Source organism: Pagrus pagrus (genome assembly GCF_965226575.1).
Source record: "Pagrus pagrus genome assembly, chromosome: 10".
Classification (NCBI taxonomy): domain Eukaryota; kingdom Metazoa; phylum Chordata; class Actinopteri; order Spariformes; family Sparidae; genus Pagrus; species Pagrus pagrus.
Window position 1 is genome coordinate 28,190,278 of NC_140194.1, and position 23,429 is coordinate 28,213,706.

Sequence of the window (23,429 nt, forward strand, 5' to 3'; positions counted from 1 at the left end):
TAACAGTAAACAGAAGACGATGAGAAAGACGATTTTGCTAAAATATGATAAAGCATACTCATCAGTCAGGAAAAAAAGGTCTCTAACACTGTGATCTTCTTTTCCCTTTTGCTGATGCATCTACAGAAATATTACAGATACTATTAGAATTTTCCAGAAACAGTGGGTCTGCATGAGGTGAGCGGTGAAGTGTTTGCAATGAAATGAGAATAATAAAAGTATCGTAAACTGTTTGAAGAACACTAATGTGCTAAACAGCTGATGTCGTCAATGCCTCACTAAAATCTGTTTTCCAAGGGTGATGGCTGTCTATTAAATAAGGGTTATCTCAGAAATACAAAAAGGAAATATGCTCTTGTCACAATACAAGTGAAGGCAGAACCAGCTAAGGCGAGAGCTGTGCAAGCCGAGGTGAGAGCTGCTCACCATCATTTGGAAATGATCCGACACCTGACTCCTCAAATTCTGACATGAAGTCTTTATTTCTTACTTGTTACTTGATCAGTACATGGACAGAGACAGCTTACTTTGTATATGTATTTATATATAATATATTTAAACTTTACATTACACATTTGAATGACAACAAAGCAGGTAAGAGTCCTTCTACTGTTGTGAATAGAAACAAGCTCATAGGGAAGACTCCCACAATATGAAACAATCCAAACAAGAAAAAAAAAAAAAGTTACAACTTATTGCTCAATACAAATCAATCATAATGGCAGTAAGAAGAAGAAGAATAGTAGTAGTACACATGAACCAATATCATTATACCAAGATGAGGTTACACCCTATTGTTGCCTATAAAAAAGAGAAACTCGAAGGGAAGAGGAACAGAAATAAGTTTTCTTCACAATACAGTAGTGTTAAGGTGTGTTAGGGTTTGGGTAACCTGCTCTATAAATAAAAAGTATCTACAAGTGCAAGGAGGACCAAGGTCTATACACACTGATCCAGTGGCAGCTTACTGTGGACTTCCACAAATGCTACTGAGCGTCACTATTTATAGACCTTGCAGAGGAGCAGGAAGGAGCTGGGTTTCATGTACAGGGTTAGATGTCAAAGATGTGGAGCAGGAACGGAAGTGCAAACCATAGTGAGGGGTTCTGAGAGGCGTAGGTCGACAATACTGTACAGCACTTCAAAAAGGGACAAAATACATTCAGGAGCCCCCCAGGCAGTTTGGGTAGAAGTCGTGTAGGAGGAAACCAAAGTGAAGATGGCAGAAAATAGCTTAGTGTAGAGAAGAAACACTGAAAGATGATCGTTTACGAACTCCGCTACATGCATTCTTCAGTGTTCATGAATTTCATCCATGAGGTTCGGAGTGGAGCGACTGAGGTGTTTAATATCTCTGAGGTGAGTGTCTAATATCTCCTCATAATCTCTCATTCTCGCATGTCAGGATAGTTTTTCAATCTTTTACATTTATTGGATAGCTCAAACAGTTCAACAATAATCTCTCCAGCTTCAACAAAAAACACATTCGTTTTCCTTTAACATTCATTCAGAATCTCTCTCTGTGTTTGGCAAAATCCCTTTGCATGAAAAAAGCTTATTCTCTGTCAGTCTACTGCTCTCCTGGGTCCCCTGGATCTCAGAAACACGACTAACAAGACCAACATTTTAAAAAGTGACTTCAGCTGATAGCCCTTTAGGGTGCGACTGGGTTTGCCTGTGAGAGCCGGGGCACCATGTGATTTTTTTAGGGGGAAGGGGTTATTTTTTGAGGTGGCTGGGGGTTGCCCTACATTCCGAGCTTGGCGCCCAAATGGCTCCAAAAAAGCCCCGCCCCTTACAGGCCGCCTCAGGGAAGCGCACACCTCAGCGATTGGAAGCTACGCCCCTACTGACAGGGGACCAAAGGGTTTTGTGTAAAACTGGAAACAGAAGAAGGTGAATATGTTACACGAATACTGTACATTACTAAGCTGAAAACCAGGGGACCCCATCTCGGAGCACAATGAAAAGGTGGTCCAGTATTAGAGCTGATAACAGCACACAGCTTCACTAGTCTAAAACTATATACATGTACTATATTTGTGAGATTATGGTTACACAGCACATCAAAACACACACTGACCACATAGCGATGAGTTCCTTCTTTTATGTGAATTTAGTGTATTCATGTCTTATCTTTGGCTTAGTTCCCTTACAAAGCACAGCCCACACAGCTTTCATGTGTAAAAATGTGTGTGTGCATGGGAATGTGTGTGTGGTTGTGGATACTTGTGTGTGGGCAGCTTTGGTATATCCACAGAGAGGGGCTGGGCGCTGTAAGGGAAGGCTTCTGCGACTTCTTTGGCGGTGACCCGGAAAGTTTCGTCGGGTCGGCCTGGTCCTGCCTCGGTCCCCCTGGTCTAGTTTGGTTTGGGTCAGAGTGTGATTGTCACGTTAGAGACCACAAAGAGCCGACTACGGCCAGAACCACGTCCATGCACTGGAGCTACAGACTGATGGTGGCGGTTGCATCCATGGCTCTATTTAACTAGCCACATGTAAGGTGCTAATGAAGAATGCCCTAAAACTAGATACTACTCAGATACTAGAATGCCCTAAGATTACTTTCACATTCACATGCATATACATGTTGATAAATACGTATTCTAGCCTATATTAATGTAGTGGATTGTCTTAGAAATATGAGATGACACTCAAGTTAAAGCTGCACTCAGCAACGGTGCACTAATGTGGCTCCAAATGGCAGTAATGAAGGAATATTTGAACTTAATCAATAACATCAGTGTACTGCTCATGGTCACCAGTCTGACATGTCTGCGGTTTTGATTCAAATGACATGATAAACATAGTTCAAGCAATTGAATCTTCTATATGCACTCCCTTTTTTGCAATTTAAGCTCATACAGAATGACATTAATTCCTCTATTAGATATAACTCTATTCCTCAGTGCTCACGCTACATACAAACATCACACATAAATATTAAGCTCATAATGTATTTCCATTATTTTTTTAAGCATTTTAATACTTAGTTCACTATATTTAGTTCTATTCACACACAAAGTTTTTTGCATGCTGATTAAGTGTTTCTATGAAATTTACTGCTACATTGCCTGCATTGGATTGTAAATCTATATCTGTCATTTTATGCTCATTTGACACTAAACAATAGATTAGACAAATTACAGATTGTCATCTTGCTCAAAATCAAGATCATTTGCAAGCTTAGTTATATGTGGCCGTATCATGTTCGGATTATTACGGTAAACGCAGTAAAGACAGACGGAAGCTGCACATTTGTGTCAGCCATGCTCCGTGGTGATGTAGAGGCTAGGTTTACAACTGGCGCCGGGGTTTAATTTCCTGTCAGGGTGTAATTAGAGTTCGTTGAGTCTAGCCTCAGATTGTGTCTCTGATCTCTGACTATCTTGAACAAACACACTCGTCTGCTAATACACAGATGGATTTTTAATACTCTGCTGGAAAAGCGTGTATGATAATATTGGTCTATCAATAAACAACAAGCCCACCTGCTCACAGCAGGCCGAATGTAGGCTGATTGGATCACTCCTACATTTGAAATCTAGTTTACAAATTTGACATAAAATCTTACTAAGTGCAGCTTTAAATCAGCGTGGGGTATTCTAGCTATGCTCTCAGACTAAAAACAGCTTACGACTCCTCTCTAAGCACTACAGGTGCACTCAGCTACAATAAGCTGTGTTCTGCTGTCTGTCAAATTCTGGACACACCCCCTCTGAAAGGACCATCCTTTGCAAACGACACAGAGAGAGATACTCACATTCTGTCCATACAGGAAAAGAATAAACTGTAAAATACTGATGCATAACAATTTTTCATTTACGTATTTAAAATCCTGCACCTTCACCATCTCTGACAGATGTTCATATCATCAGCAGCTCATTATCACATATTGCTGTGGGGATTTTTGACCGACAGGGTTATATTTTTTGGGGGGGTGGGGGGTGTTATAACGGGTGCAGGCAAAGAATGAGGAGACACTTAGCAAACACAAGAATGACAACTAGAGAAAGAAAACAGTTGTCTAAATCTTTAAGTGACAGGTGTGGTAGGGCGTTAGCAATACATATGGTATCTTACAGTGGAGGAGGGAAGAAGATGGCAGACAAAAGGGATCCGGAGGAGATAGATGAAGACAGAGAGAGCTGTCTCCACCTCGTTCATGAACCTCACTTCCAGTGTTGCCCCTCCCTGTCTCTCTCTTCCATCCCTCTACCCCCTCCCTCCCTCTTTCTATGGCTCAGTTTAGCAGGACACCTCCATGGTTTGGGTGACCGTGCCGACTCCCTCGGTGCTGTCGGAATGGGTGCAGGCCCGAGAGCGGGACCCGTCAATGGAGCTGGCGCTGGTCAGGGAGGCCGTCCTGGAGCGAGCCAGACGGGTCATACTGGCAGAGGGCACTGGGAGGTAGGGGGGGAGGGGTGGAAGACAAAGATTCAGCATTACATTTAGTAAAAAAAACAAAACAGTGTGATAAGTTGATGTTGGGGAGATATGGGGAGTACATGCCAGAACTGAGGAATATCCCTTTTTGTAGCTGGTGAGAAAAGCTGAGTGGCTAGCACAACACCCATGAATGGTTGGGGTTGTTTATTTAAAGCTGTTAATGTGTCTACACAGAGTCACATTGTACGCACCATGCACAGGAGGAACTCTGGGCTCAGTTTGTGTTTGTGATAAAGTTTAATGTTTAATGTTTACCCAAAAATGAAAATTCAGTCATTACTCATTTCCTAGGCAATTAAAAGTCGGATGTTTCATAGTCCACAAAACTATTCTGGATCTTCATGGCAAAATGGTGTTGCAGCATTATCCTTAACAACTGAAGTAGATGGGGAGTTGTTTAAAAAAAGAATTAAAATAAATAAAAACACTTCTTGAAACAAGTCCCCAGCTACTTCGGTTGTTTAGGAGAATACTGCAACGCTGTTTTGCTGTGAAGCTCCAGAAATGTTTTGTGGACTACGAAACTTCATCTGACTTTCCATCAGCGTGTGTGAGGAGATAATGACTGAATTTTCATGTTTGGATGAACTATTCCTTTAAGTATTAATTAATTACATAGCAAAACTTGTAACTTGTAAGCAAGTTGACCTGGTGTTGAGATTGTTTTTGTGCTGCTTTTTCAAGACCTGTCAAACTCTATACATTAATCCAGTGTCTGAACGTGTTCAGCGTGAGCAATAATAATATTATGTTTATCTATATATTATTATTGAGCACTGATGATTGACAATTAAGTGTTTCCCTTCAGTTGAGATGGGGACCCTGCCATGTAGCTTCATAGATTTTTGTGGCCACTAAGGGGCAGCACAACAAGCTGTGAACACAATTACATACAGTATTATTCCATTAAGTTGTTAGGCCAAACATGGTTACAAAAAGTTGCCTATCTGCACATTATATTTCATTATTATAAGTCGTCGAAATAAGGAAAATATTCACTTCCTGTCTGTTTTTGGCCTCCACCAACTCCTGAGAAAAATATCAAGCTGCAAAACGGTCAACTACATTCACCATCTAGTCACAAACTTTCCATGTCTGTCATTTATAGCTGGCCTGCTGGTGTACTGTGGGATTATCAGAGCTCTTTCTGATTCTGGAAATAGAGTTAAATACAGTTTACTGGCCCGAAAATAAAAACAATAAGCTGCAAGAGGCTACAAAGCACTGAAGAGTCTGTTCGTATGATGAGGTTTCGTGTTTTCATCCTGACAGCAACGAAACTCAAGAAAATATTGAAGCCCAAAGCCCTGAAGGATGGTTTTGATTCTCATAGGTGCGTCTTTTAGTGTTTCACATTGTATACTTTGCTAAATTTGGTTTTCTGTTGGCCATTCTCCTAATGTCTGAACAATTACTTCTCTTTCATTGGAAATAACACATTAATGGTCATTTGTTACACATAGTCCAAAAGGCTTTGCTCAAAGTCAGCTGAAGGCCATGCAAAGAGCCGTATTGGAGATGTAATGGCAAAGGAATGGGGGGAGGGGAAGTGAGGGCAGTATATTTTTCCGTGGAAGGAAAAATTATTTTTTGCTAAAACAAAAATGGGGTTAAATGTCCTTGGGATAAAAAAAAAACAAAAGAACACCGGAAATGACAGCAAAAGTAATTTCATAGCAGCCCAACTTATTGTATTCATAACCAAAACAAATTGAAAAATAAATTTTAAAATGCCAATGTCATCGATCAGGGCAGCAATAAGAGGTCAGAGGTGAACAGGGAGGGGGAAGTACCTGGCCCTCCACTCAACCTCCGATCCTTCACATAAGCAACTGAGAGAACGGGGCAAGGAGACAGAGGGCAAGATTAACACAACTCATGTCCCTCTGCATGAAATACATCACAACACAGTGACACATGACTACAACATTACAGCTCAAATCACTTTTAGAAAGAAGAAATGACTCCAAAGGCAAAGATACACACATTTAACACAGTCCTTTTTGAATGGATACTTACTGTAGCCCATCCCCTGCAGGAAATACTTGAAGGCTTCAGTCAGTTTGCCGGGCTGGAAAACAACACGTCACAGTTTTTAACTCCAATGGATTCGAACAACGTCAAATATGGATGATACATTTGTGGTGTGTCTCTGTTTAGATTTCATTTGATTGTATGGCAGCCAGTTGATAATGCAAGGTTATTTTACCTGTGTGAGCTGAGGAAGTCCACCAGAGTCAGCCATCTACCATGAGAGGAGACAGCAGCAGTCAACCACACTGCTAATAGCTCACAGCTACAGGAACTAGAGCTAATGTACATCGTCTTTGCTTGCTTCTGCTCTGCAAGTAACAATAACTGTGTAACTGCATAATATGTGGCGTACATTTCATATTTTAAAGAGGAGCCATCCTGACTGGAAACAACTGTGTAAGCTCCCTGTCACATCTCCGTTACATAATCCAGTATCAAACCGTACTTTTATCTGTTTTTACATGCTTCATGTTAGTAAAATGATGACTGCTACAATATCAATATTGTGCCGTTCTGCTTTTCCTCCACTCAAATTTTGAATAATGTGTTTGGTTTGGTGCTTAATGAAAATGCTGCGGAAGTAAAGGTGCACCCGCTGCTTCTATCCAACCGTTACTGTAAGATACAAAAACACAAAGACCTATTTGTTTTGGTGACAGGGGAGTGAATCATTACTTTATCCGAGTCATTCAGAGAGCAGAAAGCTGCTGGGCATCACAGGAAGTCCCTCCAATGCACTGCTGAGGACTAAAGTATCACATGAAAAGTCCCAGAGGATATACCTGAGCAGTGGAATGTATCAAAGTTTTAGCAATCTGTCTTATCTGTATTTTTTAGTTTTTATGATATCATTTTCACTGGACTAGTTTCTATTTTAAAAGTAGTGTGTTTCATTCTGAGTTAGGGTTAGCTAGGTCAGTAAAGACTCATTAGCACATAATTAATTGGTATGTAGGCTGTGTTCAAAATTAAACATTCATATCTTCTGTACTTATTATGATTATTTTGCAAATGTAAAAAGTGTATCTAAACCGACGTGTTGCTTGCACATTAATCCAGACTGTTGGTGTAATGATGGAGCAGCAGTAGGCCAGAAGGACGAAGAGTTACCTTTAGGAAGGTGGTGTTGGTCGGGTCCAGTTTGGAGTTGCATTCGACCTTGAGGACAAAAACAGCAGGTTGAACTGAATGAGCCTAAAAAGAGCTGCAGCAACAAAAACCTGCGTACTATAGGGAGCATTAGATCAGGTCAGGACATGTGGAGGAACTGTGGGTGTGCTGGATGTATAGTTGATGTATGGAGGCTACATTGGTCCGTGTGTATGTGAGTGACCCAGATGCTGCAGTGTGCTGCAGAGATGAGTCACTCCAGCAGAGCACAGCCGCAGTGTGCGCACACACACACACACACACACACACACACACACACACAGACGACAGATGTGAACAGATACATGACAGCTCCCAATTTTGGACACACACAAACACACATGGAACAGGGTTTTCCTCTCTGCTGCGTTTAATCTTTAATCCATCCCACAGATTTCCAAATTACATATTTGACTGTCCACACACATTAAGACACAACAGTAGTGCAAGTCATCTCACAAAATGTTCTTTTTAAAGCTCTTGTAATGTCTAGTTGTATAAATGAGCTTCATCTGCCGATACATTATCGGATGACAAGCAATTACATGCAAATTCACAACAAAATAGATGCTGCAAATATAAAGTAATGTGTCATATAGGTGGGAGTGAACACGTCAGTGGATATGAAATATTTACGTGACCTCCATCTGTCACATCCAATAAAACAACCTTTGTTTACGTCTCTCATTTCCTCACACTGCTGCCCTCTTTTCCTCTGTCACTCTCCATCTCTCCATCCCTCTCTCCATCCAAGATGTTTCATAACAACACCACTCCGCCCTGCCTGCCTGCACCTCCGCCTCGCTCCTCCATCTGACAGCGGGGGTGATTTGATTTCAATTTGAACATGCTGCAGATTAACTGGTGCAGAAGCATAAATATCTGGGCCGCTTCAAACTAGGAAACCCGAGAGACAGAGTGAGGCCATCTGGCCCCTGGAGAGAACACACACACACATACATGTGTGCGCACGCACACACACACACACACACACACACCTGTGGTATAAAAGTCATGCATTGCACACACAGACACAGATGGACAGACAGAACAGACAGAGTCCTCGGGGTGCAGCAGGACTGTGGAGAGAGTGAACCAGGTCTGTGCTGGCTGACCTGTTTCTGTTTCACTGAATGAGGACAAACAGTCACTAACTGGATTTACATGCCAAGTACAAAACACTGAACAGGGCAAGAACACTGGGAGGAGGGGGTTGGTTGGCTGTTTAAAGCTTTAGATAGACTAATATTTCTCTGAGGCCGGACTACTTTGAAGTAGGAAGTGGAAAGGTTCAGGGAGCGAGCCAAAGACGGAGGACAGCTGATGAGACGGAGGCACTGAATAATGAGATAAAAGAAATCTTCAGAGCGGGCGGATTATACAGGATGATGGACTCACCACTCCCTCCTCAGCAGGAGCGTTGTCTCCCACCACCAGCATCACAGGACACCTAAAGGGACATTCAGAATATTTAGCCAAGTAGCTGGCAGGACGCAGGCAATATCCTTGTTTGCCACCTGCTTTTCTGTTTCTATTCAGCTCTGAAAAAGTCTCCTTAATAATTTAAACAAGTTAAACAAGTAAGTGATTATCCTAATTGTTGACCTACTAATGACTTCATTCGTGTATTTATTGTATTTGATGAAATAAATGAATGTAAATCAAATGGATTCTGTATTCTTTGTAAAATGAAACTGACTCACTTCAGGGTCTTGGCGTTGATCACTGTCCCACTGCGGTTCATCTCCAGGTCCCTCCGACTGAAAGAGACGAGACGCGGTGCATGTTAAGATGAAGCGATTACTTGTGTGTTCATGTGTGTCTGTGAGCGGGAAATGTTTCTTTCTCCACCTGTTGTACATGTTCCAGAAAAGCTGCAGGTTGAACTGGTTGACGGTGTTGTTGATCTGTTGCCTGTAGCTCTGCACTAGCTCTGTGTTGTTCATCAGCTCCTCCTGCAGAGAACCATACAGACTGGGTCAGAACCTTTGCAACGATGCATTCATGAATAATTTGCCACATGTGTACAACAATCTCAAGACAATTTCTGCAAAATATAATTGAGACTTAAGTTTTCCTTGCCTTTTCTTTTCCTGAAATTGAAATAGCAACTGAAAAACAATTAGCATTTTATTCCCGGATCATGAGCTTACCTGGCTGAAGAGATGTGGCAGCACAGTGTCTGGCAGAGCGCTGGTCAGACCTGACAGCTGGGAGACAGACAGGGAGATTGTTATCAAAAGAGAACAAAAAGCAGATTTAGAAAGTGTAAGTGTGCCAACCCAAAAGCACCAGTATGCAGTTATAAACTGGTACCTTAGTGGCAGCCCAGTCGATCCAGCCTTTACCATTGGGGTCGATGTTGAGCAGAACCAAACCCTCCACCACGTCAGGGAAGATCAGCTGAGAGCAGAGGACACAGAAATATATGTAAGACTCATCTTGAATATAATATAATATAATATAATATAATATAATATAATATAATATAATATAATATGTGAATGTTGAGATGTGACTTACAGCGAGCTTGGCCAGAATGTAAGCTCCAGCTCCGACACCGATCCCAACGATGCTCTTAAACCTAAAAAAAACAATATTGGTGCATTAGAGGCCATGTGTTGAAGATTCATAATAATATACTACTTTAAATAGTTCATATGAGCGGCGGGTACAGTGAAATAGTACAAACACTGTTGTGACAGCCTGCTGTGCCTGTACGAGGTTGCAGAACTGTACCGTTGGCAGCACACACTGAAATTCTGGCTTGTGCAGAACAAAGTGCTGTACGTCTCAGCCGCGGCTGGTACTGAATGTCCGAGCTAAAATTACATCTGCTGGCAAGAAAACGTCGATCTATTTTATTTTTACTCTGCAATCAAGAGACACTGCTCAGGAATCAAACACTGAGGCCATGAAGCTACAATGTGATCAAGGCTACAGAAACCAAAAGGTGAATCTTACAAAGTCAGATGAGACATGTCGTCCTCACGATCATTTTGAATGTACTAAAAAAATGTACAGAAGAATCGGTATGAATAGGACAACTACATGAAAATGTTGGTTTATGCAGCAACAAAAAATATCTCGTCTTTGGCAACCTGCAGAGTAAAAAGAGGACACGATGTCCCTGCAGATGGCTGTCGGCTCTGTGATTAAATGTGGAATACGTGTAGTTTAAAAGCAGAGATCACCAACCCAAAGTGCTGCACCACGGTGGGCAGCATCCCGGCCAACTGGTCCATTGTCGGGTACTGGTACCTGTCAGAGAGCGGACACGACTTCTGGTCATGATTGCTTCACATGCTGTGTGTGTAATCACTGCATTTAAAAGCATCTCTTTTTTTTTTACATGATGCATTCAAGTCATTTAGTAAATTCATCCTAAATGATTCCCTTAATCATCATCATTAAAAGCCTAATCCTCACTAGATGATGAACATATATTGAACAATAAACATTTATTGTATTAAAGTGTTTGTCTGGCCATGTGCAAAAATGTGTGTGTGCGTTTCGTACCCCTGTGGCAACTGTGACGCTCCAATCTGCTGTCCCGGTGCATCGACGTGGCAAACCACGAAGTGCTTGGTGATCTCCTGCATGTCCTCATTATTGAAGAACGTGTTGAAGCACAGCTTGTCTGTAGGAGAGGAAATAAGCAGAGGTAGCGTGGTGTGAGAGGATAGAGAGATAAGGTGGAAGAAACGTGAGGGGGAGGTGGGATGAAAGCAAAGGGCAGGGTAGGGAGGAGGAGGAGAGGATGGAGGGATGGGAGCAGAGGAATGTGATCACATTAAATATGCATCAGACTCAGAGGGGAACTTGAAGGTGGCCATCTGTACAACTGATCCTGAGCCAGAAGGAGAAGGCAAAGACTCCTTCCAACAAATCTGATATGTCATACAACCCTTATTCACCTCCAAAACTATGAATTCATCCATAAATTACTCTAAAATGTTTTTTGTTTTGTTTTGGCAAACACAAAGAAAGATAGATTCTGTCTAAATGTGAATGCTGTGACATATTTTATTTGTGACTATGTATCAACTACTCTAAACTACCATTTTGGCCAAGTAAAAGGCGAGGCAAAAATGTTTGGTCGAGAAATAACTTCACACTAACTGCTCATAAAAACACAATGTCCTGCTTTTAGTTTCTATTTTTACAGTGTACATATAAACAAAATCATAGAACGTGCAAATAAATTATAAATAAATTATAAATACATTATTTCACTTTTGATGAAACTAGGCTAGTTTTTCACCAGTTTCCAGTTTGTTGAATAATATGTTCATCAAGTAGTTATACTGTCAAAGTTACTAACAAAAACATAGTATTTGGACAGTTAATGACCTTAACGCTATTAACACTAGGAGTTTTAATTTGTGCTGTCAATGGAAACTGTAGGCAACTGTAATGTAAGAAAGTCATTTATACACTGTCGTCTTGTCCTGTCCTCATAAAAAAAAAATGACCATCTAGGTCAATTGTGAAAGCAGCTTATTATGAGCCATATTTATGTTTCTAATTGGGTGGGGACCTCTACCGGCTGTAGTAGTTATTTCCCCAGCAAAGCAGAAGTCAGGTGAAGAGGCATAAAGAGCCAAAAGCCTGTATAGGCAGGAGGACGGGGTGGATGGTCGGGTCAAACAACCACAGGACTCCCACTGAGGGGACCACTGTTTATGTACAGTGTGAAACCAGAAGTCAGTGGTGAGTACATTTGTACCTACAGAAGTAACGTAGTCATTTTAACCCAAACCACAATCTTTTCCTCAACCTAACCAAGAAGTTTTGAAGCCTAAACCTAACCAAACGGCGAGCATATGACAAAGGTCCTGTCTGCCGGTCACTGGTACACTGCAACAGTCAAGTTGTTTGATGAACAGTGATATATGTCATTTTACAAGCTGCTGACCTATTCTGTAATTTTGGTATGAGGATGTGTTGGTCTTCTAACAGTCAAGTAGGATTTAATAATATAATTTTCTTATAATTTTCTTTATTTTTTTCTTCTTTTAGGAAACACATGAGTAGAGACCGACTGACATATCGGGCAGTGCAGATAACTGGCACATATTGGCCTATCACAGATATATTGTTATACATAAATGTTGTCTGATTTCCACAAAATGAAAACTTGTTTTATTTCAGAACAAAATGAAGAAGTTGCTTGAGGTAATGTAAAAATCGACGGTGAAATTTCCTGTTTCATTGCACTGATGAAGACGATAGACGATAAAGGTTATTGTTGGAAATGAACCTGCCTGCATTGTATATGTAAAAAAAAAAAAATAAATCCTCACAAATATAATAGATTTATTTTGAGGTTGACTCTTGGTTTTTAGAGCTCTTTCACCTGTACTAGTATAGAAAAGTCAGAACATTTCATTCTGAAATAGTTCCATGTATTAAAGATGCCAGCGCTCCAGCTGCCTCCCTCTTCCCACTGGCTCTGCAGTTGGCCTACTTTGAGCACATGTGTGTCATACTCTGTGAAACCAGGCAGCAACATTGCTTCCTCCTCGGGGCTCTGGCTGAGCAACGTTAATTAAACGGACCAATTAACATGACAACTGGGCTGGACAGGAAAGGTACGGGAGGCAGTAAAGGTTACCCACTAACCTTTGCCATGCTGACGTCCACTTTGTTTTTATGTGGGCTAACATTAAAATGCCGATGCTACGTGAGGACAGAGGTGAGATGTTTCTCCCGCTTTCTCATCGGTGCACGCTGAATCATCGGTCAGCGCTGCAGTCTGCACTCTCACTGACTCCGTGACCTACTTTCTCCTTCTGCACTTTCTTCTCCTGTCTGTTTAAGCCTGTCTCCCTGTCACCCCTCTCCTCGGCTATTCCGGCAACAGTTTCTTCTCCTTGATCTCTTTTCTGCTTCTTAAATCACTCTGCCTGCCTTCCTTTCTCTCTCTCGCACTTCTGAACTCTTTCTCTTCATTACATTTTTCCCACTCCCTCCTGTTCTCTTGTTCTGTCTACTTCTGTGTTTTTTAATCAGGGACTGGTGGACCGCTGTGCCATCTGCTGATTGGGACTCATTGTAACTGGAACAATGAACTCCCTCCCAATTTTCCTTTATGTCTTTATTCCAGTGCGGCTACTTTCATCCATTTCTTTCCTGCTCCATCCTGTGTGATTGTGCGCCACAGTCGAATGATTTAGTGACTGGCTATGAATACTAATGGCCTCGTGGTTCTGCTGCAGCAGGAAAACACAAGTAATATTCTGTATTGTCTATTGTGGTTTTTAGTCTATTATATTTGACATTATTTACAGTATTTTCCTTCTTTTTGTTCTTTTTTCGTATGATCCCCCATTTCTTTAGTTCTTTGCTAAAGTGCGATGGTAATCAGCTTAAAGATAACAGCAAAAAAGGAAGAGGACCAATAAAGGCCAGTGGGACAGACAACAAAAGCCAGATATCTGCAGTCAGCAGAGCCGTGGATCAGCTCCGCTCCACGACACGCTATCCTCCCAAACCCCCACCGTCCTCATCCCACCTCCACCCATCAAGGCTGCACCGCACCGCAGCGCTGCCGGCCCCGCCCAACCTCTCTCCGCAGGATGGGGATGTTTTTCTGACCTACATTTCATCGATGCCTCTCACACTCACCCTCTCATTTGCCTCCTCATCTCTTCCTCTTCTCTATTTTCGTCTCCTCTCATCACACTTGAAGACAAAGCGCCTTCATTGTTTTGATTCTCTTCCCAACTCCTCTGCCTGCCCATCCTTCCTCTCCCGTACGCAAGTTTACATCATTATCCCTGCCTTTATGAAATGACTGACCACTCAGCCTGTATTAAAAGCCGGCATACACGGCAGGCTGTGACTTTGTGGAATGACACGAACAGCACGATAGTCAACACTTAGCTTTTAGAGCTTGAGAGGGTATTTGTGTATCATTTGTGTTATGACGATGACCTTTACTAAATCCTGACAGGAAATCTTATGAAATTGATGTGATTTTATAACATCAAATTTATCCCCATCTAACCCTAACCCTAACCCTCAGGTACAAGAAACTGCTTAATAACTTCCCGATAAAACACACACACTGTAGGTTAAGTTATAATAATTATCAACTCATATGGTTAATTTAAAGGTAATTAATGTTTAGTTAGTAGTTTTTTTCACTGGTAACACACAATGGAAGACTTTATAAACCATTTATTAAGCGATTGTAAAGATTGTTAAACATCAGTTGTAACTTTATAATGACCATCCAAACAATATTAACCATTCACAGAGTATTATAGACATTAATTGCAACATTGCAATAAACAATTGCTTAATAAATGGTTGTTATAGAGTGTTTTTATAATTATTAGCATATTCGTGATCTCATGCCGCAGATGAAAAGCATCATTCCCTCCTGGAATGATGCAGCACTGAGGCCAATTATCACCTCTGATAAGTGCAGAAACACTTCGCCGACAAGCCGGGAACATCTGTCAAGCCACGCACACGCAGTCACACATTTTTTCTTGGATACTTACGGTTCAGTCCCACATCGTGGTAGGTGAGGATGGCAGGTTTGTTTCCCTTGGGTGCCCCGCGGATCACCACGTGCAGCATTCCATAAGGGGTCTCGATATCATGTTCCTGCGAAACACACACAAACACACCGTCACTCACCTGGTGGTTCACACACTGTCATCTGTTTTTGTTGGAAACATTTACACCTGGATCCTCCCCGGGTAAACACAAACCTCAGTGGTTCATAATCTCAAGTGTTTCAAAATGCGACACCAATATGTCTGAAGCGCTGTGTGTTGCGAGAGACTCATTATTGCACCTGCTGGACAAATCCTGCTTAACCATTAACAGCCAATCAGTGCAGCAGTGTTCCTCATTAATCACCAGCTTCACAGCAGTATGGCAGATGTCCAGAGGCTCATTCGGATAACAAGGTCTGTAATTAGTGTGACCTATGACCACAGTGAATCGTGTCCCAGACAGTTCATTATTGGACATGGATTGACAAAATGTCAAATAAATGTACGTACAAAGTAAATGGCTCTCCACATTTCTTTGGCAAGAGAGAATGAAGGTTTGACTGTATGTGATCGGGTGACAATACTGAGGATTCAATCCCTTCACAGCTGTCACTTCCATTTATGAATCAATAATACATGAATTTATCCAGAGCCACTAAAATATTCAGACAACTGGAATCTGTGCTGTGTAATTTGGATTTTTAAAATGGGTGAATAAGAGTCTAACCTACATAGGTCAGCTTTCTGAAATTTGTTTTCCATTTAAAATATTATCTTAAATAAAGACTAAAAGAACGTGACCGACTCTGGTAACTAATTGATAAATGGTAAATATGCGATTAATTAAGCAATGAATTAGAGTTATTTCAATGTTAACAAACAAGGAAATGCTTTATGAATCATTTATTAAGCAATTGTTTGTTGCAAAGTTGCAAATGATGTTAATAATACTTTCTGAATGGTTAATTAATTCTTATTTCGATTGTCATTAGAAAGTTATAAATATTTCAATTGCTTAATAAATATTTATAAGGTTTACTTTATAAAACTGGAGTTAAATAAAATAAAATGTACCTTTTATTAATGATGGTTGTAAGTGTAACCCCTAAAGACCCTGACAACAACAACAGTGTGTGTAAAAAAACATCTGGGAAATTGGGAATGGAATAAATGTGGGAGGAAACATTCGAAATTGGACGTACAGTAGTAAAAAGCCAAACATGGGGAAGGATTTGAATGGAAGCTCAAATTTTATATCACAATATACTAATTCATCCGACTGATACTGGAGAGCTTAACAGGGGCTTTAACCCACATACTCTGACCTGAACTGCCAAAAACGTTCATTTGACTCTAAACTCAGCACTCTTTATCTTCCGTATCCTACCTGAGAACAAACCAGACATAGTTTACATTGTCTATTCATTTTGCTTTTAATCACAGAAATAAGATTCACAGTGTTGTGGTTAAACTAAGGTCATTATCTATTTATATTTATAAGGCTGTACTATAAAAACTGCAGATTAAATGTCAGGTCACAGGAGGTTTTTACACAAGTTGAACCTCCTGTTCACACTGAATTTGGCAAAAGTTCAAATACATTGCTGCATACAAATGAATGAATGAACTATAAAGTTACATTCCCTTGTTTCACATTTGCAAATGTTTTTCCTAATTGTGACAATGTCTGTCTGTGAATGATCTGTGTGTCTGTACATAGATGTCTCTTGAAAAAGAGACTTTAAATAAAGAGACTACTGCAAGTGTTCAGATTATTTCCCTGATTATTTTTTTTTTTAAATCATTTTTCATTTTTTGGCATGAATTGAACATAAAGATCTCTAACAGCTCATATCTGTTCCAGCATTTGGCTTGTTGAGTATCCAAACTCTTGTATAATGACCCACATTTTGTCTGGTCAGAGCCAAGCAAACTCAAAATGGAGGTAGGAGATATTTGTTACCATGAGCTGCGCAATGTAGGCACACACACACACACACACACACACACACACACACACACACACTGATGATGATGCTGACTCTACTGTTTATATACTTCAATTTAAACCACACAAACAGAGGTCTAACACACTCTGACATCATTACTGTCCCTTTCACACCTGAAAATGATTCTGGCACACTCAGAAACAACCGTTAACCTGCCCACTGTCAATCTGCAGCATCTCTCAATAGCCATAACAACAACACGCACTCACTATGGAGTGATATATATATATAACTCCCAATGACTCACGGTACAGAACCAAACGGCACATTTGGATGCAGCCAACTGCTAAAATTCTGCATAATCCCCTCGGCAGCAGATAGCCGTGCAGCTAATTCAGCAAGATTATCTCTCTGTTATTTCAGCGTCAACATTGGTGTTATCTGCAATCAGCGTTCTAATTTGAGGCAGTTTACAGCATCAGGGGCTTTGTTCACTGTGACTGTCTGCAGTGCCTAGTTTTTCTGGATATAAGGAGACGTTTCAGAGATCTTGATGACCTTCAGACGTCCAGGAGGAAAATACAGAGAGGAAATTTACAATGTCTCTCAGTGAGCGTGGAAAAGCAGCTTTCAAAGTCAGATGACTGATGCACCACAGCAACATGATGAGAGGGATTTTGTAGGTTTAACTGTGACCTGAGACCCAAAAAGCAGCAAAAATTTCAGCTACTTGACGGCGCAGCTAGGAACACATGAAACGTGAGTGATAAACCAGAAAATCACAAAGAGACGTCCTCCTTTCCTTTCCTCACACACACACACACACACCTTTACTCATCTGTTTCAAGGTTGCCAAAATGGATGGTACCGCAGGAGGATTAACACCTGCACCACACACCCCTGCACACACACCCCTGCACACACACACATGCTCACATGTTTATCCGCAGTGGAATGTGCATCAGAGCATGTTGGCAAGCGTATGTGTGTCAGTGGGCCAGAGTCAAAGAGTGACCCATCATTTGACACTGACGCTGCAGTTTCTCCCTCTGAGTGCAGCACATAGACACAACAAGCTCCGCATCATCTTTGTCACACAGCTGCACTTTTTTGACCACCAGCAGAATTTATTCAGAATAATATTAGTTTTGTTAAAGAAATATAGAAAATGTAATATTTAGAGGCGACACAAGCAGCTCAAAAAACATCATCAGTCTGCAAAGATCGAGACATTTATTCTGACGTAGTTGACACCAGATCAAAATACAGTAATTCACACCGCCACGCTCAGGTACAGTGTGCATCCCTCCATTACACACTCCTCCCTGCCACTCACCCCGTCCCAGCACTCAGGCATGGCTCCACAGTAACTGTTCTCTCAGCCAACAAAGAAGAGGAAGAAGAGGAGTGTGCAGACGGGCAGTCGAGTGGCCAGACCTCTCCTGTTTTAAGGGACTAGGTCCTGGTGAGCACTCGCTGTAGGATGGACAGTTGGATGGTGGAGGCTGCAGGCTGCTGCAGTGTCTTTGTCTGCTCTGCACTACTCCCACCCAGACTCTTAAGCACCAAGCTGCAGCCCTCCTCCCCCCCTCCCTCCTCACGCTCTATAGGCAGCTGAAGCAGGGTGTGGGGCAGGCTGCAGTTGATTTGCTCAGACTGCTTCCTCCCCTGCACAGGATTGGTCAGTTGTCTTGTCAGTCTTCAGTCTCTCTCTCATCAGCACCACTGCTCCAATTTGGATCTGTTTCCTCTTCCCTGTCTCTATGTTTTATCTCAGCGACCTTGTTATGTTCCAGCCTTTTGACAAGAACAAGACAGCTGCTGTTCATGAATTAGCTGTGTTCAGGTCAAGTCTTTTAATGACAAATATGAGGAGACCAGTAAGTCTGCAGGAAGCCTGGACATAACAAGTTATCCAGCAATAATCAAGAATCAAAGGAGAATCACGCCTTGATATTGCAACAACCTCTCCGCTTCCAGAGGAAGCTGCATGTGAAACATTTGAAAAACAGTCCACTGGTCTAACATTTCACTCCTACAACACTGTTGGACTCATTATGAACCGTTTAAAAACAAATGATCACCTTTTATTCCACCTACTCTTCTTCCATTTCAAAACCTGGTGCCCACATCAACCACAATGCGATTTAGAGACTGAGTGACATCAATGGAGGCAAATTATCAGATTCAATGAGGCTTCCTCTGGAGCCATAAAAGGTATTTTTATCTTCACCTGTGCAGAAGTACTCCCCAGGACCTGTAAACACACTTAAATGCTTACAATTTGTGGAGTTACGCTCATACAGGTGAAATTGTGGTAAAAATCCATCCATATCAATGGAGTCTTTAGGTTGACTCACTGAGGAAAGGTCATTCCACAAAAATGTTTCATGTCAGGTTTAACTATGGCTAATTTTAAGGGAACAGAAGGACAGAACGTTTAACCTATCTGATGTAAACCGTTGTAAACTCTGTGGTAAATGTGTCTTCTTAGTCAACGTGAGGGTGCAGCCTGGGCTGCATATTACTGTCTGAGTCCAAGAGAGCAGTAACCAACCTCAACTCAAACTCGACCAACAGGCGTTGTGTTTTCTTACATCCGAACCCGACTCTAGCCTGACACAGTTACTGTAAGCTGAATGAAAGTTTGCCACCTGGACAGTAACAAATAGCCTCTGTGTTGCATTCAAAGTGTTGTCACATAAATAAGAAACCCCAGCACCTCACAGGACACAATAGGTTCATCACATATGATCAAATTGATCCCAGATATCATTTCAAAATCTTTGTCTGAACCCAGCCCGGTCCCCCGGGTCCTGACAGATCCCAAAGGGTCCATCCATGTTCTAGTCTACATTTAGCTGCTATTATATTTTATATAATTCCTCATTTGATTTTCTTTAGTTTGTCTTCTTATGTTTAGGTGTTGTTTTTGCCTGGTCTCCCTGGCAAAAGAATTTTCCAACCTCAATATGACATAATTTGTTAGATAAAGATAAAATAAAGTTCAAAGAGGGATCAAGTCCTTAAATTTGACTGCATTGTTCACAGATGGGCCTCAGTGCTGTACCTTCAGGTACGGTTAGCTCTGGTGAGTTTTTCGAGATGTAGATGATTGGTGGCCTCCACCTACAAGTCTCTCACGTGTGATGCTGTGTATAACAAAACAATAAAAACTGATGCACTCATATGCAAACAAACTGACAGCAGTTCATGAGAAGTGTTCCTGAGCCCATGTAGTAATCTCCCTTATACAATCAAAGTGGTGAACCTCACCACATCCTTGATTGTGCAACTGAGTCTTTCAAGAACGCCCAATCATGACACTATCAGCTGTTACCAGTGAAGCTGTGTACCTGTGGAGTGTTCCTAACAGGTGTTGTTGGAGCGTTCCACAACGTTCCCAGTCTTTTGTTGCTCCTGTCTAAGTTGATGAGGTAAAACATTACATTTGCATCAACACGGCCGCCATATTTGTACAGAGAAGCTACGCTCTCTACTACTCTATCTACTATAGTACTACTATACTATTAGCCACGCCAATTTGAACTCTGTCTGAATTGTTACAAATGCCAGTGTATTTACAGGATATTTGGTTAATTAAATAGTTGTTTTAATCCTTTTGCATGTCAAGAATAACTGCCTTTTTTGCCAAACTTTGAGCTCTGATTAAATGTCCAGGATGCTCATTTTGCCGCCAAAAAAGCAGCTTTTGAATTCAGAAGTATATTTCAACTTAATTACAACAAAAATGACCAAATAAGATATTGATTTCTGCTGAAGGCTGACAAGTGTACGTGCATATTCACATGACTGTAATGTTGTAACAGTGACACTATTATGCTGACTGCAGCAAACACACACTCTCACTAACACACACATGCACACACACACGCACACACACACACAGAGTCTCCCGGCTCATTGTTCTGCCACTTCAACCCCATCTCTCCCCCTTTTCTCTCCATCTATCCCCCTTTCCTGTTGACAGAACACTCAGCATGCTGACTCAACTTGAAATGCCACTTTTTGCTTGCCCTCCCTCCCTGTCTCTCTCTGACTCTGTCCCCCTCTCCTCCACAGAAGCAATGAACTCTCTCTCCCTGCTGACTCTGCATCCTTTAAACATACAACCCCGTCCAGCAAGCATTTGAAGAGCAGTGAGAGTTTGAACAAATATTGAAATCAGAAAGATATTTGAGTCATCCCATACAGTACCAACTCACCTTTGCCCGCCCTGTTCATGTCAGAGATTTTCTTGAAAACATTTATATTCAAACTTATCAAATTCATGGGACCTTGTAAAATCCTATAGCTGTACTCCAAATCATATTTTAAGTTATGAATTTTTCAAGTTTGGCCCTAACTTTCATCATTTTTGTGATTATTTCTGTATATTCTAAGCCTCATCAACGGCTTTTTTTTCACGGGATTGGGTTGAAAGTTGTCCTGAACATCTACAAAACTCTCAGAATAATTTGCAACCTGTATTCATTGAAATAGTTTTTGCAGAGCGGGTACAGTAATCAAATTAAAAACAATTTTAAAAAATATCTCCACTTGTTTTCACTTGTAGTATGGATATATTTTTGTCACATAGAAGTTTGCGGGCCTGCATTTTTGGCCTGGTTATTTTGACTGCATATTTTCCAAATGTAATTATTCTTATTTCCAGGAAGACTGTTCATGTTAAAGTGTTAATATTCATTGCAGACATATAGACATTTAAAAATTAAAGATGTTATATGATCCCATCATTTAAATTCTAAATTCTCATACTGGCTGTAATACTAAAATCAGTTGATTGATTTCATAGCTACATATTTCACAAATAACAGCTTGTAATGTAATATTAATCAATTTAAGTTTTTACATTCTTTTCCTTTTTCCTCCAGCTCTGGAGGACAGAGTTCTGTGCAGATCCAGACCTTCTGGAGGAATAAACACCCGCAATATCTTCAAATTCAGAGATTACTTTATAACTTTTGAAATTAAAAGTGGATTTATCTTCACTCCTGTTTATCAAACTGACTGTAGCAGTGATCCTCAGAGGTGACCTCCATTGTCGGGTGTTTATGTTCTGTAATGTTCACTGCCAACTGGAGCTGGAGAGAAAATGTAATTTACTTCATGAACGTAATGTTACAGAGATGGGAAAGACAAGAGAGAGAACTGGAGTCTCCGGTGAGGGCTGAGTTTAGTGAGAGGTTGACCTGAATTCAAACACACAGATACTTGCATCAGTGCATGCATTTGCTCACTAACTTATGGCTAATGTACAGTAAAGTAAATCGCCTGTTTGGGGCAAATTAACACTAGTGCAAGTAATGTTACCACAAATAAACACAAACAACCGCAGTCAAACCTCACTTTGGTGGTGAACACACTATTAAAAAACACCACTGATGAAAATCTATCAGATGTATCTGATGTGTCAGGATTAAAGAGTCTTACAACCTTGGTTGTCTTGACTCATCAGCTTTAGGAGCGACGAACAGCGAAATCAGACATCTCCATTCTCACAAGGAGCTGATAACTTGACCGAATGTGAGGAGTACTCTGTGTAGATTTACAGTTTTGAGATTTGGCACACTGCTTAGAGCATCTCCTCTTGACCTTAACTGAAAAGTTGCAGGCTTTTACTTCTTCACAACTTTAATTGATGGCGCATTCTGCTGAAGTTGGTCAGAAGTTATTTAACTAACAACCAATGAACTTCCTCAGGCTAATGGTGTGCTGCCTGCTTCCACACATGCAGTTCTCTGACATAACCAGAAACACTCTCACTGTGATCTTGCCATCCTCTGCAGGATAAGATCATGTTCTAGTCAAGGTTTTGTACATTGCTACATGACTGAAGTCACCCTTCAAGGTGTCAGAGAGCTCTTTAATGAGAAGAATAGAAAAAAATGTGAAGAGGGTGGATAGTGCGCACATCTAAACCCAGCTTGCGACAGGTGCAAGACTAAAGTATTCCTTGAGACATTGAGTGTGGATTAAAAATCTTTTCCTTAAGAATATAGAATAAGAGCTTTTCATGATCTGTACACCTTATACAGTTTAGTTGAACACACATGGAAGTCTCTACAAAGGTATTAAATACTTCAAGAATGAATTCTATAAATGAGGTGGAGGCAGGCTGCCCAGCGAGCAGTAATAACATTGCTTGTCAAATGCAGTGTCACTGTCTTAGAACTTGAAGTGTGAGTTTGAAGTGTGAAATGGAGGTGTTTCATGAGCATGGTTTCATCACTCCTGTCTGACAATCAGCACGTCTGACTAAAATAAACCAGCAAACTAGTTACATGTGTGAAAATCAACTTTCAGAAAAGGA

At 41.0% G+C, this 23,429-nt stretch overlaps 1 protein-coding gene across 6 annotated transcripts in view; it reads right to left on the bottom strand.

Moving 5' to 3' along the window:
* Nucleotides 1–463: 463 nt before the first annotated feature.
* ndrg4 (NDRG family member 4) overlaps nucleotides 464–23,429 on the bottom strand; it is a 66,206-nt gene continuing 43,240 nt past the window's right edge. For 3 of the 6 annotated variants that reach the window (XM_084364811.1, XM_084364813.1, XM_084364814.1), the window contains 14 exons: nucleotides 15,147–15,252; nucleotides 11,152–11,272; nucleotides 10,831–10,893; nucleotides 10,156–10,216; nucleotides 9,949–10,035; nucleotides 9,786–9,842; nucleotides 9,484–9,587; nucleotides 9,336–9,392; nucleotides 9,031–9,082; nucleotides 7,594–7,641; nucleotides 6,659–6,694; nucleotides 6,469–6,520; nucleotides 6,243–6,281; nucleotides 464–4,403 (listed from right to left, as the gene is read on the bottom strand). In XM_084364811.1, the coding sequence (XP_084220937.1) occupies nucleotides 4,249–4,403; nucleotides 6,243–6,281; nucleotides 6,469–6,520; nucleotides 6,659–6,694; nucleotides 7,594–7,641; nucleotides 9,031–9,082; nucleotides 9,336–9,392; nucleotides 9,484–9,587; nucleotides 9,786–9,842; nucleotides 9,949–10,035; nucleotides 10,156–10,216; nucleotides 10,831–10,893; nucleotides 11,152–11,272; nucleotides 15,147–15,252 (1,038 nt within the window). In that variant the 3' untranslated portion in view covers nucleotides 464–4,248. Of the gene's footprint in view, nucleotides 4,404–6,242; nucleotides 6,282–6,468; nucleotides 6,521–6,658; nucleotides 6,695–7,593; nucleotides 7,642–9,030; nucleotides 9,083–9,335; nucleotides 9,393–9,483; nucleotides 9,588–9,785; nucleotides 9,843–9,948; nucleotides 10,036–10,155; nucleotides 10,217–10,830; nucleotides 10,894–11,151; nucleotides 11,273–15,146; nucleotides 15,253–18,431; nucleotides 18,639–23,429 lie in introns of those variants that run through there. The other 3 variants (XM_084364815.1, XM_084364816.1, XM_084364812.1) reach the window with 3 other exon arrangements.